Here is an 18,190-nt window from a genome sequence, read left to right on the forward strand (position 1 = left end):
TGACCACCTACTATGTGCCAGTATTCTAGAAGCCGGGAAAACATTGTACCCGAACCATAGTCCAATTCAACAATTCCTCCTATGCTTCTAAACCTTTCTTGATATTGCTAGTACTAGAATATTCTGGGTTACTACTTCCTGTTGTATATTCTTTTTTTAAGTTTAAATAAATCTCTTCTCTTTATTCAGTTTTAATTTTTAAAATACTTTAATTGAATTCATTGGGGTTACATTGGTTAATAAAATGATATAGGTTTCAGGGACACAATTCTATAATACATCATCTACATATTGTATTGTGTGTTCACCATTTGAAGTGTTATGTATTATTCTAATTCCCTGTTTCACTTATCTATTTACCATGCTATAGAGATTGTGATTACTACAGGGCTCCACAATTAGACTCATTTTCTTTCAAGCTGGGTAGGGACTTTCTATTAATTTGTGTACATGAATGCTGACTGATAATCATTCATTTAAATCAGGGGTCCTCAAACTACGGCCCACGGGCCACATGCAAATACAAATATTGTATTTGTTTCTGTTTTGTTTTTTTACTTCAAAATAAGATATGTGCAGTGTGCATAGGAATTTGTTCATAGTTTTTTTTAAACTATAGTCCGGCCTTCCAAAGGTCTGAGGAACAGTGAACTGGCCCTCTGTTTAAAAAGTTTGAGGACCCCTGATTTAAATACATGGAGTAGAGACAGAGAATTTAGTAAATGTCATCTGAATGAAAAGAAAAATGAGTCCATAATAGCTTCCTTCCACTGACTGTATACTAAAAAGCTCCCTTTGGCTTTTAGGACTATCCTAGGAAACTGCCTCCTAATTCTGTTTTACAGGGAATAAAGGCACTTTCAATACAAATAACTATTATTTTTATTTTATATTTTTCCTTCTTATCTCTCCTGAATCATCGATAGTGCCACTCTAACCCAGAAAACTGGCAATAAAAACTCTCTCCTTGACCAAATTTTAGTCAGGCTCCTCTGAGCACTCTTTTTTTTAAAATTCCCACCCCACCAGCTCCTCCCGCTTGGCAACCATCAGCTTTTCTCTATACCTATGGGTCTGTTTCTGTTTTGTTTATGCATTTGTTTTGTGTTTGTTTGTTTTTTTAAGATTCCATATATAAGTTAGTTTATATGGTATTTGTCTTCCTGTGTCTGACTTATTTCACTTAGCATATCTTCTAGGTCCATCCATATTGTTGCAAATGGCAAGATTTCATTCTTTTTTATTGCTAAACAAATCTTTAAAGAAAAAGAAGGATATCATAAATGAATTCAATCAAATAATTATATTAAAATTTAAATTTAAAACACTATAATAGAAAAAATTTAACTGAAAAGTTAAATGATTCATTTTAAAAAGGTTGAAATAATTACTTTAAGTGTAAACTGACCAAGTATCCTATTGAAAAAACATGGGGTGACTGAAAGGATGAAAAAAAAAAACAAGGCTCTTATACATGCTGCCTACATGGTACTCCAGACTGAAAGACACATAAAGACTGAAAGTAAAAGGATGGAAAAAGATGTCATGAAAATGGAAACAACAACAACAAAAAAACAAAAAAAAGAAGGTGTATAGCAATATTAAATCAGACAAATAGACTTGAAAACAAAGGCTATAACAATAGACAAAGGAAGATCCAGCACTTCTACTTCTAGGTGCTTATCTGAAGAAAACAAAACACTAATTTGAAAGATATATGCACCCTTATGTTCACTGCAGCATTACTTACAACAGCCAAGATATGGAAGCAACCTAGGTGTTCATCAATAGATGAATGGATAAAGAAGTGGATATGTGTGTGTGTACACAACATCTGTACATACACATACACATTCACGTACAAAGAAATAATACTCCATCATGAAAAAGAATGAAATCTTGCCATTTGCCACAACATGGATAGACCTAGAGGGTATAATGCTAAGTTAAATAAATCAGAGAAAGACAAATTCTGTATTATTTCACTTGTATGAGGAATCTAAAAGAATAAACAAATGAACAAGCAAAACAAACAGACTCATAGATACAGAAAAACTGACAGTTGCTAGAGGGTTGGGTGATGGCAGTATGGGCGAAAAGGTGAAGGGGATTAAGAGGATACATCCCCATGATAACATAAATAAGTCATGGGGATGTAAAGTACAACATAGGGAATACAGTCAATAATAACTTTGTACAGTAACAGACGGATAGTGAACTTTTTGTGCTGATCACTTTGTAAGGTGTGTAAATGTGAAATCTCACTGTTATACACCTGAAACTAATATGATATTGTATGTCAACTATGCTTTAATTGAAAATAACTTCACATTCCAAAATAAAAATTAGACATGAAAAATAAACAAATAAATCATAAAAAAGGTTTTTAGAAAGTATGCTGTTTTCAATCTGTGGCTCAGAATCCCCATATGCAGAGGGACACTTAACTTATACACACATTTTTGACCGTAAGGTTGGTTGTGGCCCCTAGGCCCCACAACCCCCACATTGTTCAAGGGTCAACTGAATTAGCCTTAAAACTAAAATGTATTGGTTATTGACAACTGAAATGCAATAGGGTACTAATCACTGTAACCTGAACCTAAACCTACAATGAATATAAACATATTCTATATCCTTATAGAGGAAGTGTTAATTTAACCATTTTCCTATGAAATACACAATTTCATTGTTTGATATTAAACAATTAAGATAATTAGGATTTAGTAAATGAAGACATGTAATAAATTTATGTATTTATTTTAAAGTAACTTTTGCTTTTTAATGGAGATGGGTAGACATAATGATTAATTCATTTGCCAAAATTAACTGTTAATTCTGAAAACAGGAAGACTTTTAATCTCTCCTAAAGTGGTTTTCATAATAAGACCTGAAATTTAGGAAAACTGACATATAGAATAACTGCTGGATACTCATATCATCAAGACAAAGGGCTATAGAATACAATTGCTAGGTGTCCTCTCGCACTACTGCACTAACTTTTTGAGGCTTGTTTGTTAAGATTTTCTCCAGTTGCTATAAAGAATTACTTAAATACTAGAGGCCCAGTGCATGACATTCGTACAATGGAGTGAGGAGGGGTACTTCAATAGGCCTGCACCCTCTCACAGTCGGGGACCCCTCAGGAGATGTCCAGCAGTTGGACACCCCCGAGGGGCCCTTAGCCCTGCTGCAGAGGCAGGAGGCTCCCGCCACTGCAGCTGCACTAGCCAGCCGTGAGCCCGGCTTCTGGCTGAGCTGCGCTCCCCCTGTTGGAGTGCACTGACCACCAGGGGGCAGCTCCTGTGTTGAGCGTTTGCCCCCTGGTGGTCAGTGCTCATCACAGCAACTGGTTGTTCTGCTGTTCAGTTGATTTGCATATTAGCCTTTTATTATATAGGATGACTGAGTATTAACACATTGTGTGCGGGAAACGTATTTATATGTTTTATGTATTTATACGTGCTACCAGTGTAGTAGAGCGCGGGTAACGTATAAAGATGTAAACTAAAGTTATCGTAATTTTACTGAACGTTGCCATTTGCGCAAATAATTAGCAAAAATGGCCTGCACCACCTGTTAGCGCGTGATAAAAACTACCCGCAAACAATGTGTTAAGTGTTCATTGAAGTCTTCTATCTTTGAGCAGAGCATTTAGAATTTATCCTTGTTACTTTTCCTTTTTTTTCATAAATTATAAAATAAATACATGCTCATTCTAAAATTTGCAAGTGTCTACTTTTCTCTCACTCCAAGGTAAGCGCTTAACATTTTGGAATATATCTTCCACTCTCTTCAATGTATACTAAACTAAAGATGACATCCCAGGAGAACAGTGACCATGTCTTTTTTATATCTCATCATTAATTGCATTTCCAGCTCCTAATAAAGTATTTGGTACAGAGTGGTCTCTCAATAAATTAAATAATCTGTTCATGTTCAATTCATATATAATGTTTCATAATTTTTTCCCTTTACACTAAATCTTTCATGTCAGTAATGATGGAGCTACATGACCTCCACTCTTATGGATATATGTAACTGTGTAATCAACAATAGACACAGTTACTAGTTTCTCATCATTACAAACAACAGGGCAATGTATATAAATAAATATATAAATTTAAGGATACATGAATATGTACATACATGTATCCCAGCATTTAAATTAAAAGGACATTTTAATTTTTTTATACTTTTAAAAAATGTATTTTATTGATTTGAGAGAGGAAGGGAGAGTGAGAGATAGAAACATCAACGATGAAAAGAATCACTGATTAGCTGCCTCCTGCACACTCGCCACTGGGAATCAAGCCCATAACCCGGGCATGTGCCTCCTGGTTCATTGGTTCATAGGTCAATGTTCAATCACTGAGCCATGCTGGCTGGGCTCATATTTTTTATACTTATTCTCTACCTTGCTTTAAGCTCTCATAGGCCACTTATATAAATTTTATATATAAGAAAACTAAAGTAATACATTATAATGACTTTTTAATTTTATATTTTTATTTGTTAGAACACAGCAGAAATCTTAATATAACATGGTCCCAAGTACAAAAACCTGGGAGGGCAGGTAATCTTACCATTCTTGCTGACATCCAGTTCCCTGAGATTAATGAGATTTGCAATAGATGCTGGTAATGTTGTTAAATCATTGTCTGGCAAACTCAGTTTGTGTAGAGATTGACAGTTAAAAAGTTGCTATTAAAACAAGGGAAGAAAGGACTTTGATCATTTCTTAAGTTTCCTTAATTTTTCATTTATTAACCTTTATACAAATAAACAGTATTATTAAAAGTGAATCAGTTATACCTACACAAAGACCAAGAAAGATATCATTATTTTATGCTCTTATGAATCTGAACACAATCAACCTACTCAGAATGATTTATATCTTCATACTTCTACCTTGAGCAAATGCACTAAGTGAGAATAAGTACATGGTTGTATTCTCTATAGAGGTAGTACAAAATAAGTGGCCATAAAATATTGTAAATTTTGGGGCTTGTATTTCAAGCACCCTTATTCCAAAAGGAAAGTTTACATAAATTAAATTTAAGTAAATACAATCGATTTAAATTTACTCAAAATATAGAATTCTGGTATGGGAGGACAAAATAAGTATGGGAGCAAATATATTGTTATGCTAAAGTCACAATAATTAAATGTGCCCTAAAAATATATTTACCAACAGCAATAGGTAAGTGGGCCACTTCTAAGTTCCATACAAAAAAAACCCCTGTATGGCGCACAGAAGATTTTTAGGGCGGTGCAAATACTCTGTATGACACCGTAATAATGGATACATGTCATTCATTATACATTTGTTCAAACCCACAAAATGTATAACATTAAGAGTGAAATCTAATGTAAACTATGGACTTTAGGTGATTATGATTTTTCAAAGTAGACTCCTCAATTGTAACAAATGCACCATTTTGGTGGGAGATGTTGATAATGGTGGAGGCATGTATGAGGATAGAGTAGGTATATGGGAAATCTGTATATCTTCCTGTTAATATTGATGTGACTCTAAAACTTTTATAACAAAGTAAAATCTTTTAGAAAAACAAAGAAAACCTGTTGTCAGAATGGCATTATGAATAAACCCTATTTAAGAAGGGCATGCTTTCAAAAATGAAAAATGGTTATGTTTAAGTTATTCAGTTATTTGCACTATCATAACAAGCCTCTCTTTTCAGCAATCCCTAGATTGATACCCCACTGGTGGTGAATAGAGAAAGAAACTAATCTTAGTCTTCCACATTCTTTAGGAGAACTAGCTAAGAAAGATAATTATTTGCTGAAGAACAACATGGAAAAAGTACATTACACAGCAGTTGATGACAACATAGGGAAATAATTGATAAACATGCAACCCACAACCTTTTTTAAAAAAAATAATGTTTTACTGATTTAAGTGAGGAAGGAAGAGGGAGAGAGAGAAACATCAATGATGAGAGAAAATAATCCATCAGCTAACTCCTGCACACCTCACACTGGGGATTGATCCGGCAACCCTGCCATGTGCCCTGACCGGAACCCAACTGCCTGGTTCATGGGTTGACTCTCAACCACTGAGCCACACCAGCTGGGCAACCCACAACCTTTAATATTTTATCCATAGCCATATATGGATTTCTTTATAAGACAACCTAGAACGGCACTGGATTTTAAAATGTTGTTTACTAATGGCCACTGAAATACAAGCCTTTTCAAAACTGCCATCTAGTAGGTATACACACAGACACACAAATCTAAAACAAATTTTTCATGTAACAATGGATATATACAACACACTCTATTTTCTATTCCATTAAAGTTAGCATTGCTGATAAAATACAGAATGACTGATTAAATTAGGATTTCAGGTAAACAATAACTTTTTAGTAAAAGTATGTCCTATATATTGCACTTATACTGAAAAATTATTATTTATCTGAAAATTGTTTAACTGGGTGTGCTATGTTTTTATTTTCTAAATTTGTCAGTCAAAATCATAGCTTATTATTTGGAAAGGCACACATATTAAATTGACTTTTAAGCCATTCATGTGTCTACCCACAGTTAGAAAAATACTGCTGTTTGGGTGGTAAATGGTTCTAACAATTAAATTAAAGCTACTGCAGCTTTTCCATTTTAAAAAGAGGAAATTGAGTAGAGAATAAAGAGGGATTAAGATTTAAGGGAAAAAGTAGTCACAAAAAATTTTAATCAAATAGATGAGATGTTTCATGGCAACAATCCAACTTTTTCCGTCTAGTTGTTTCTACATTTCAGAGATATTAAGTCCTCCAAAACTTTTCCAAACAAACTGAAATGAGGTTAATAGAATGCTACCTCTAAGAAGCTATTTAACAACTAAATTAAAATGTAATAAACAAAAACCGCCAATTTATCCCCAATGATAATAATGTAGGATCAAAGTTCTATAAAACTAGAAAAAGAAAATTAATTTCAATTCTTTGTCTAGTTAAATCTATTGGCTACAGAAATTGTGTAGTCTTATTATCTACCTTAGTGGCTATAACAAAACCAGAATTAAATACAAAATGTTAAGTTATTTACACAACTACTCAAGCAGTTAACATGAAGAGACAGAGATTAAAAATTCTATTTTAAAAATAGTTGAGCCGCCGAAACCGGTTTGGCTCAGTGGACAGAGCGTCGGCCTGTGGACTGAAAGGTCCCAGGTTCGATTCCGGTCAAGGGCATGTACCTGGGTTGCGGGCACATCCCCAGTGGGAGATGTGCAGAAGGCAGCTGATTGATGTTTCTCTCTCATCGATGTTTCTGACTCTCTCTCTCTCTCCCTACCTCTCTGTAAAAAATCAATAAAATATACTTAAAAAAAATAGCTGAGCCTGGCTGGACTGGCTTAGTTGGTTGAGTATCATCTGGTGCATCAAAAGGTTGCTGGTTCGATTCCTGGTCAGGGCACATATCTAGGTTGCAGGTTTGATCCCTAGTTGGGGAGCATATGGAAAGCAAGTGATCAGTGTTTCTCTCTCACATACATATACATCTGTCTGTCTGTCTGTCTGTCCATCCATCCTACCTCTCCCTTCCTCTTCAAGGATGTCCTTGGCTGAGGAATATATATATATATATATATATAGTGCGGCATACCCTATTTTTAAAATTAAACCAAAAAAAGTGGACACAGTGCACACAAATACAGGGTGTCCCTCCAAAAAGTATACATACTTCAACAGCTGAGAGCTCAATTTTGAAAATGAAATGTATTTTAATAAACACTGCCTTTATAATTATTATGTGCATATATTTTTAGGGGATACCTTATACATCTGCAGCATTAAGGCAACACTGGGAATATCATATTTCTAGGTATAAAAATAACAAGGCAATCCTTTAAAGACAGTATTAACATACCTTTGGAAGCTCTTCAATCTGATTAGCATCTAAATAGAGCTCCTCCAAAGTTTTTTCAAAAGTAAATATCTCTTTGGGAACCTGTTCCAAACTGCAATGAGAATAATCAAGAGTAGTGACAGTCTCCTCTTCCCCTCGTAAGCATCGGCAGGGTACCAACCGCACAAACAAACTTCGTTTTGTAGTCATTTTTAGACACTGCAATATTCAAACAATAAATCTAGTTAAAACATACATATTAACAAAATAAATAAAAGGAAAATACATATTAAAACAATTTTTCAAAACAAATTATGCATTTATCACAATTTATATATCACAGATAAATACCTCACCTACACGCAATGAAGTGCATTTAACATTGCCGTACTATAAAATTTATATATATTACATTTCAAATTAAATTCAAGCACTTCTGGCCCTGGCCACATAGCTCAATTGGTTGCAGCGGTTCTCAACCTGTGAGTCGCGAACAATGAAAATACATCCTGCATATCGGATATTTACATTATGATTCATAACAGTAGCAAAATTACAGTTATGAAGTAGCAACGAAAATAATTTTATGGTTGGGGGTCACCACAACATGAGGAACTGTATTAAAGGGTCACGGCACTAGGAAGGTTGAGAACCACTGGGTTAAAGCATCATCCCAATATTCCAAGGTTTCGGGTTCGATGTCTGGTCAGGGCACATACAAGAAGCAACCAATGAATGCATAAATAAGTGGAACAACAAACCCATGTCTATCTGTCTGTCTGTCTTTCTCCCTCTCTCTCTTCACTCCCCATTTCTCTCTCTCTCTCTTAAAAAAATACACAATAAAACTAAGTTTTGCCCTGACTGGTTTGGCTCAGTGGATAGTGTCGGCCTGCGGACTGAAAGGTCCCAGGTTCGATTCCAGTCAAGGGCATGTACCTTGGTTGCAGGCACATCCCCAGTGGGAGGTATGCGTGCAGGAGGCAGCTGATCGATGTTTCTCTCTCATTGATGTTTCTAACTCTAAGTTTTAACAGTTTCTTTGGGTCTTTGTTTCTATATGAAGGCTCACATGTCATTTAAAACTTATCTATAATAATAAAAGCAGAATATGCTAATTAGACTGGACGGTCGAACAGCAGAACAACCGTCCAGACTACCTTCTGGACGAAGCCGGGGCTGGGAGGGCTGAGGCAGCCAGGGCTGCGAGGGCCAAGCCCCTTGTACCAATTTCATGCATTGGGCCTCTAATATTAAATAAATGTGCATGCTTTTCTCCTGTTAATCTGTCTTTGTTAAATTTTCAGATGCAGCCAGGGACTCAGAGACCGTTAAGGAAAATTTTTTCTTCCCTTACACTATGATAACAAACATCAAATGTTTCTATAAAATCTTTGTCTCATGGGGATCATGACTATAATTAATAATACTGTACTGTATATTTAAAAGTTGCTAAGAGAATAGATCTTAAAAGTTCTCACTGCAAGAAAAAGAATTTGTAACTATGTGTGATGATGGATGTTAACTTTATTGTGGTGATCATTTGGCAGTATATACAAAATATCAAATCATTCACGTTGTACACCTGAAATCAATATAATGTCAATTATACTGAATAAAAACAGTAATAAAAATCTTGTCAACAAATATTCAGTAAAGTTTACTGAATGCTTATTAACAATACATGTTTATATGAAGAGGGTTACTGATAAGAATAAGCAATTGTATTGACCTAGTAAAAATTTAATTGCGAAAAGGGAATATAGTTTGTACTTATGTGTTTGTAAGATTAAAAAGATTCCAAAAAATAAAAACAAAATGTTTTGTTCAAGAGATGCTAAGACTAACTGATAATGAATCAGGGGGTAAAAACAATGGAAAAGCATCTCATCTCTGCCCAATATAGTAACCACTAGACCATGTGGCATTTTAATCTTAAAATTCAAGTTAAACCAAATACAATTTAAAATCTAGTTTCTTGGTTGCACTAAGCACATTTTAAATGCTCAGTAGCCACATGTGGCTATGGCTATTATACTGAATAAGAGAAGATACAGAACATTTCTATCACTGAATTTCTATGGAACAACTATGGTGAGATGTCTCTATTATTCTGGTTCATCATATTATAACTACTTTACTTATATTTATATAATATGATAGTAGCCAAGAACTTGAAAGATATGGCCTAAAAGTCCATTTTCCAGAAATCATAACGGATTTGTGAGTATAATTTCTGAGAATAAAGGACATGGAATGTTATTATTAAAAATATGTGATTTTAAAAAATTGTTTTAGATATTATCTGTGTAGGTCACTTGAGATAGATGGCAATTTATAGGGCAGAGTAATTGGTTTTTTTATTGCATTTATTGGGGTGACACTGGTTAACAAAATTATACAGGTTTCAGGTGTATAAGTCTACAATACATCATCTGTACACTGTATTGTGTGTTCACCACTCCAAGTCAAGTCTCAGTCTACCACTATTTGTTCCCCCTCAAAGTAACAGTTAACGAATATAAAACAACTTCCAAGATTTTTCTATATTGGAAATCATGAATAGATCATGTCGCAGACAGATGTTCAGAAACTGCAGAGGTCAGAAGAGACAATTAACTCAGAAAAGGAATTAGATGCATAGCTCTAGGAAGCTACAAAAAGAGTTTATATCTCAAATGAAAATTTTCTGTGAATAGAGGCTATGAAGAGAACAGTTTAGACTACAGTAGGCCTTGAGCCAAAACAAAAATGGACCCAATTCAGCAAACTAAACACTGCTGATTGAAAATGAGGGAACTTCAATTATTGAGGGGAGAGGAGGAAATAAGTGAGTGACAACACCCAAAGAGATCCTCCCTTACACAATATTGTAAGAGAGCAAACCAAAGGGAGAAAGCCTCACTTAGTCTGAACAGGAAGAGATCAACATGGAGACTACTAATTAGAATTTTAGTGTTGTGACAAGCAAGAGTCACTTCATAAATCAGACAACACGGTAGATGAAAAAATTTTCTAATCAAATGGAGAAAGAGGAGCGAGCCAAGAAAAAAAAGGCATAATAATAAGCCAAAACACTTTCTTTTTCTCCCCCCAATATACTTTGTAACAACAAAAATTAAAGCCACTTACCACTTGGCTGAATTTATCTCCCTGCTGTTTCTTAACTGAGCCAACATTCTATGAAAACAAACAAAATTAACACAAAAATTAGATTTTTATGATTCTAAGGAACATCTCTTCTAATTTCTTATATACCTCAAAATGTAAATTAAAATTCTCAAAAATTCACCAGTGTAAACTGATATATGCAAACTTGCTAACTTCTAAATAAATGGCTAACTTCTCAGTCAGTCACTGGATTATTCTTAATTCATTTGTATGCTATCTAGAGCCCTGCTCTATATCAAATAACAAATATCTATCAATCTACCATTAAAATCCCATTTATCTGAACTTACTGAGAAATGATCAAGTTTTTACAAGCAAATAAACGCTAATCACCAATTATATAGAAATTGAGTAGTTTTTTATTAGTTTTATGTGGCAGAAGCTATTAATTGCTTATCAGATTCTATTTCTCCTTACCAGAATTTTTCTTCTCTCAGGGTGGTAATGGACACCACTAAATACCCACTTTTAAGCTTTCTAAGGTTGGAAAGGCAATGAATGGATAACAGTTAAATCCAATGACATATACTCAGAAATCTGCTTTGGGGGTGGAATGAGGAGGGTTGATTCTAAAAAAAAATTTTTAATGTGCTGTCCATATCCAGGACTAGATGTGAATGTAATGTCTACTACTCAGCAATCATCCTAGAACCATAAAAGTCATCAAGCAAGAGAATTAACACCAAATCAATAAGGCTGACAGTGTAGAAGCACAAAACCAGCTGTGAAGTCTCTAATAGCATTGCTGTTAAAATTAGCTGAAGCAATGCTAACTACTATCTAATTCTGGATTTCTTAGTTTGTAAGATAACTAAATTTTTATTTGCTTAAACCATTGCTAAATTTTCTATACCTGTAACCAACATATATTTCAAAGTGAGATAACCTGAAACCCAAAACAATCCCATTAACAAAAAGCATATACATCATAGTCTCTTTCTTAAAAATTTAGTGGTATTAATGTGTTTTGAAGTTTTACAGAATCACTGTAATGTAACAGGCTATTTGTCTCTATGCTAAGTAGTTTAGGACTACTGAGTTGTTTAATCTTCTCCACAAATTCTACATATAGTACATGCCACAAACAATACCTTTGTATGTAGCAAGCAAAGGATGGCCACTAAATTTGTCATTCTACAGCCCTAACCAGTTTGGCTCAGTGAATAGAGCATCAGCCTGCGGACTCAAGGGTCCCAGGTTCGATTCTGGTCAAGGGCATGTACCTTGGTGGCGGGCACATCCCCAGTAGGGGGTGTGCAGGAGGCAGCTGATTAATGTTCTTCTCTCATCGATGTTTCTAACTCTCTATCCCTCTCAGTTCCTCTCTGTAAAAAATCAATAAAATGTATTTTTTTTTAATTTCTCATTCTACATATTCCCACATATGTGATAGCCTGGTAGAATGGAACTGCCAATAAAACTGAGATGGACTAAGACCATGGAAGGAGCATGTTGGAGAGAAGAGAGATGAGAGGGGTTTGTGCTTTGAAACATTAGTGTAAAAACATCTGACAGATGTCTTAGTGGTACCCTGAGTGGACAGTTGGATATGGGTGTTCAGAGATGGAGGAAAGAGATCCAAGCTGAGGATATAAATTTGGAAGTCATCTGCTTAGAGATGATATTTAAAGCAATAAAATTAGGTGAAAGCATCAAGGGAATAAATGTAGGTAGAAAAAAGATGGTTTCAAGGAAGACATTATCAGCTACTAGTATGTTAATGAGAATTATCACTGTATAGTAATACAAAGGTTATTATCTTGACAAGCTTACTTATCGTGGAGTGGTGGAGAACAAAATGTTTGGAGGGGACTCAAGAAATAAGAACAGGCCGAAACTGGTTTGGCTCAGTGGATAGAGCGTCGGCCTGCGGACTGAAAGGTCCCAGGTTCGATTCCAGTCAGGGGCATGTACCTGGGTTGCGGGCACATCCCCAGTGGGAGATGTGCAGGAGGCAGCTGATCGATGTTTCTCTCTAATCGATGTTTCTAACTCTCTCTCTCCCTTCTTCTCTGTAAAAAACCAATAAAATATATATATATATTAAAAAAAAAGAAATAAGAACAGCATAACTTGACATAAATAAAGACAACTCAGGCTGTTTGGCTATGAAGGACATTAGAAAAATAGAGCAGTAGTGAGGGTAGAATGAGTCACAGCAATGGATCTGTAGGCAGGTAGAAATAATCTAGTTAAAGAAAGAGAAGAGCCCACTGAAATTTTTTTTATAAAGCAATTTAGGCAACAATTCACACAGTCCTAGCAAAATCTCTCACCAATAAAAAAGCTACTCATGAGGAGGAAAACAGAAACCTGGGGTGCGATGGTGGAACTAACTGAATAAAATTCATGTACAGTAATTTTTAGAAGTATAGATTACCACACCTAGAGATTCTGATTTAGGAGACCTTATATAATAAAACCCTAATATGCAAATGGACCGAGCGGCAAAACAACTGGTCGCTATGATATGCACTGACCACCAGGGGGCAGATGCTCAATGCAGGAGCTGCGCCCTGGTGGTAAGTGCACTCCCACAGGGGGAGCATCGCTCAGCCAGAAGCTGGACTGAGAGACCCCCCCACATCCCCGGTACACAAATGTCATGCACCAGGCCTGTAGTTAGATATAAAACTCAAGATTCTTCCCCCACTTCTACCTTCCCCCACCCCCAAAACTCAAGATTCTTTATCATGAAGGAAAATTGCTCAAGGTAGAAGAAAAATCTTCAGAATTCTTCTCCATCGCAGTTTAGGAGGAATAACATACTTTGTAAAACAAGAGGGCCTATTTTTACATAAAACAATCTTTCATTCCACGATCCTATATAATAAAAGGCTAATATGCAAATAGACCAAATGGCGGAACAACCAAACAACCAGTCGCTATGATGTGCGCTGACCACCAGGGGGCATGTGCGGAACAGGGCGGGCGTCGACAGCAGGCAGCAGAGTATGGAACATGGCGGGTGTCGGCTGTGGTGGGATGGTGGAGCAGGTGAGCAGGGGCACCAGACCAAGGTGGGGTGCTGGTCATTGTCATCGGGGCGAGCCTCTGGTTGTTACTGAGAATTCTTTGCTCTGTGACCACGGTCCCACCGGGTGTTTGCACCTGCTGCCGGCGCCAGCCCCACTAGCTCCTGCTGCTCGTGCTGGAGCCGCCGCAGGCACCCCATCACCCCTGATCACCCCTCAGGGCTTCTCCACCCGCCCTGCTCCTGAGGGGCAATCGGGGCAGCAGCCGCTGCTCACACCCGCTGATGGCGCTGGCCCCAATCACTCCACACCATCAGTAGGTGTGAGCAGGGCTGGCGCCGTCAGCACATGGGAGTGGCAGTGGCGGGAGCAGGGCTGCCAGCAGACAGGGGACCGGGGCCGTAGCGGAAGGGGCCAGGCGGGGCGCGGAGGATGGGCTGAGACCCGCACCTGTGCTCACCGCAGCCTCACGGCCCACAGTTCCTTTCAAGGTGCATGAATTTGTGCACTGGGCCCCTAGTTAGAAATAAGACTACAAATGCAAACATCTCACACAGAATTAATTGGTTTCCTTACCTCTCAAAGCCTAACATTTGGTCATCCTATAATCAGAGGGAGGAATTAGAGGGCGAATAAGGAAAGAAAGCAGCTCACTATGACTCATAACCAAACTGAGGGAAGGTGAAAGGATGCAGAAAAGAGTACTGGTTGTCTGGGTGTAAATTTCTAACATATAGCTGGTTCAACAACCAGTCAAAAAAGCTGTGCAAGGCAACATTTGTGGCAATATGTATCGCAAACATGCATTCACAATGATGTTGCTTAATGTGGTAGGAAAATTAAATCTTGGCATTATTTCAAGCGTAGAAATACCTTTCTCACACAGTCTTGACTGGATTCTAAACCCTTTCCCACAACACAATTCTGTGGCAGGATTAACTTCCCATATTTTTATTTCCTCATATTTATCTCCATGCCAGAATAACTCCCAATCTCCAAAGTTTCTGCTAATGACTTTTGGTAATTTATTTCCCCCCTTGAACTCTTTAAGCATGATCTGGGAAGTCTTAATGGGAACAGAACAGATGGTCAAATTAACCAAAGAGAATCCTAGTTCTCTAAACTACTCCAAGGAACAACTGATTTTGAACATGTGCAGCAATATGCTATACCAAGTAGGCGTATTTCTCCTCCCATCTTAAAAAGGACCTCTCTGGAGACATCTCCCCAGCTACCAACCCATTTTTCTGTTCCCTGTTACAGCAAAATTACAAACAGTCTATAGAGTATACACTCACTGCCTTTATTCTTAAACCCACTCCAATCACACTTTTGTTCTTAACACCTCAATGGAAACTTTTTTTCCCAGGTTATCAAAGGTCTACATATTGCCAAATCCAACAGACAATTCTAAGTTCACCTCTTACTTGATTAGCAGCATTCCTCCCCAGTACTTTACACCTTTTCTTCACTTAGCTAGCAAGACAACACCTCCTAATTTCGTTCTACACCACTGGTGACAACTCAGTCTCTTTTGCTAGTTGTTCCACTTTATGCCAACTTCTTAACACAGTATAGTGACAGAAAACATGGATCTTGGCCCTCTTCTCTATAGTCATACCCTGGGTGATATCCAGTTTCAAGTCCTGAATATTACTAACTCTTTAAATACTAAGAGTTATGACACCTATCTCAATTTGGGCTCTCCCAAAAGCAAAGGCTGACATGTATTCTGTCTAGGAGGTGACCTGTGGGAGCAAGAAGAGTATGACAGAGATGGAGGGAAAGTCAATATAAGGAACGGTACATTATCAAAATCATTCCCAAGAACAACTGGGGCTCATTTACTTAAACACAGGAGAGCTCTCAGAATTGTCTGCCTATAGCAGGGACGGGGAACTTCCAGCCTGCAGGCTGTATAAGGCCTGTGAAATCATTTGGTCTGGCCCTGGCAAGACATTAGGATGAGTTAATTAAATGTCTGACCAAATATAGCAGGCTAATTTTTAATCTGATCATTTTGTATGCCTGAGAATGATGTTATACCGATCCAAGTAGTCCTTGGGGAAAAAAAGGTTCCCCACCCCTGGCCTATAGGTAAAGAGGTGAGCTGTTGTTATCCATCTGCTCCTGTCTCCCACTATTAGGAATTGGCTCCATGGACATTAACTTCCCTTCACTACTAGCCCATGCTTGTTTTCTGGTCTAGCTAGCCTCCCATAGCAGAGAAATCACAGGGGCTCCCTTTCACTAGAAAGATCAGCCTGAGGTGACTGAGCTCTATGGTACTGTTTTTGTACCTAGAGTTAAAAATCACAGGTGAGACCAGAGGATGTGCTGCTAGACACCACAATGGCCTGTTAGACACCAGAATATCTCCATTCAATGGAGGGATTTAAAGGAAAAAGCAGGAAGTAATAATTTAGAAGCGTGAAAGAGTAAAAATGATGAGTGAATCCAAGAGCTGGTTCTGTTTTGGGGGGGAGTAGCCAAATATAAACATTAAGAATAAACAGTTTCCCAGCAAGTCTAAAGATACAAAATATACCAGTAGAAATCAGAATGGGAATTTAATAGCACAAATAAAAAGTATTTTTGTATTTAGGATTAGACAGACCTTTACCTATCATATACTACAAAACAAAAAGCTTTTTTAAATTACTAAGTTAAAATATATAGTAATATATTTTACATTTTGATGACTTCCTATAAAAATTTAAATTACAAAACGGGCTCAAGAAATAGAATATCAAAAAATTTAAAAGTTTGTTAATAAACTATTTCTCTAAAAGACACTAAGCACTTGCAAAATTTCAAGGAATGGAATTTAATACAAGGTTCAGGACTCATTATATTCCCAATTCATGATACAAATTCAACATAATTCGAGTATCAGCACCTATCAAATACCCAAAAATAAACATAAACACACATATACCATTTGTATTCAAGAATGTTTCAAAAAAAAATCCTAGATTTGAGGAGAAACTCAGAGAAACCAAGATGGCGGCATAGGTAAACACCGGAGTTTGCTGCCTCAAACAACCACTTCAAAAATACAACTAAAAGACAGAACGGACATCGCCCAGAACCACAGGAAGACTGGCTGAGGGGAAATTCTTCAACTAGAAGGAAAGAGAACAGCATACGAGACTCAGAGGAGGCCCAGTGCGGAAAATACAAAGGTGCGGAGGCTAGATTAGCACCTCCCTAGAGGACAGAAGTTTTCCCACTTTAGACACAGCTGATTCTCACAGCCAGTTGGCCTGGAGGTCAAGTCCCCCTAGTATTAACTACAACAATCAAGGCTTGAGGAGAAACTCAAATGTAGTAGTAATACCATACATGACTAAGGAGAATAAATTCTAGGAATGCCAAGATGAATAAACATGAGAAAAATCTATTAACAGTACATCACACAAATAGATAAAGGGGTGGGGGTGGAGGAATCTTCTTGAAACTGCCAAAAAGGATCTAACATTCTTGATAAAAATCTTAGTATACTAGAAACAGGATATTTCCTCAGTTAAAAAAAAATCAACCATTAGCATCATGTTCAAGAAAATTAAAGAAATACCAGAGACATTCCCACTCAAATAAAAAAGAATATCAACCCTATCTAGCAACAGGAAAAAACAATCCACAGAATGAGAGAAAATATTTTTAAATTATATATCTGATAGGAGACTTGTATCCTGAATATATAAAGAACTCTTAAAACTCAACAAAAAAAACAAATAAAATGGGCAAAAGATGTGAACAGGCATTTCTTCAAAGATACAGGAATAGCTAATAAGCACACGAAAAGATGCTCAACATCAATAGTTATTAGGGAAATACGAATCAAAACCACAGAGATAAAACTTTACGCCAGCTAGCAATGGCTATAATGAAAAAGACATGCAGTAACAAGTGTCAGGGAGGGTGTGGAGAAACTGGATCCCTCATACATTATAGAGGGAAATGTAAATTGGTACAGTCACTTTCAGAAAATAGTTTGGCAGTTCCTCCAAAAAGTTAAACATGATTATCACATGACCATCAATTCCACTCCTCGGTATATAACCATGAGGATCGAAAACACACGCTTTCAGAAAAACTTGCAGCAACTACTGTTCACAACAGAATTAACCATGGAGACCAAAAAACACAAACAATCTCATTTTCAT

At 36.8% G+C, this 18,190-nt stretch overlaps 1 protein-coding gene across 12 annotated transcripts in view; it reads right to left on the bottom strand.

Moving 5' to 3' along the window:
• Positions 1 to 18,190, bottom strand: part of ERBB2IP (erbb2 interacting protein) — a 108,273-nt gene that overhangs the window by 60,315 nt on the left and 29,768 nt on the right. For 11 of the 12 annotated variants that reach the window (XM_006762410.2, XM_006762409.2, XM_015563053.1 and 8 more), the window contains exons 2-4: positions 11,008 to 11,055; positions 7,897 to 8,094; positions 4,587 to 4,704 (exon numbers count right to left, since the gene is read on the bottom strand). In XM_006762410.2, the coding sequence (XP_006762473.1) occupies positions 4,587 to 4,704; positions 7,897 to 8,085 (307 nt within the window). In that variant the 5' untranslated portion in view covers positions 8,086 to 8,094; positions 11,008 to 11,055. The remainder of the gene's footprint in view (positions 1 to 4,586; positions 4,705 to 7,896; positions 8,095 to 11,007; positions 11,056 to 18,190) is intronic. The other variant, XM_015563052.1, reaches the window with a different exon arrangement.

Source organism: Myotis davidii, unplaced genomic scaffold (genome assembly GCF_000327345.1).
Source record: "Myotis davidii unplaced genomic scaffold, ASM32734v1 scaffold135, whole genome shotgun sequence".
NCBI classification, from domain to species: domain Eukaryota; kingdom Metazoa; phylum Chordata; class Mammalia; order Chiroptera; family Vespertilionidae; genus Myotis; species Myotis davidii.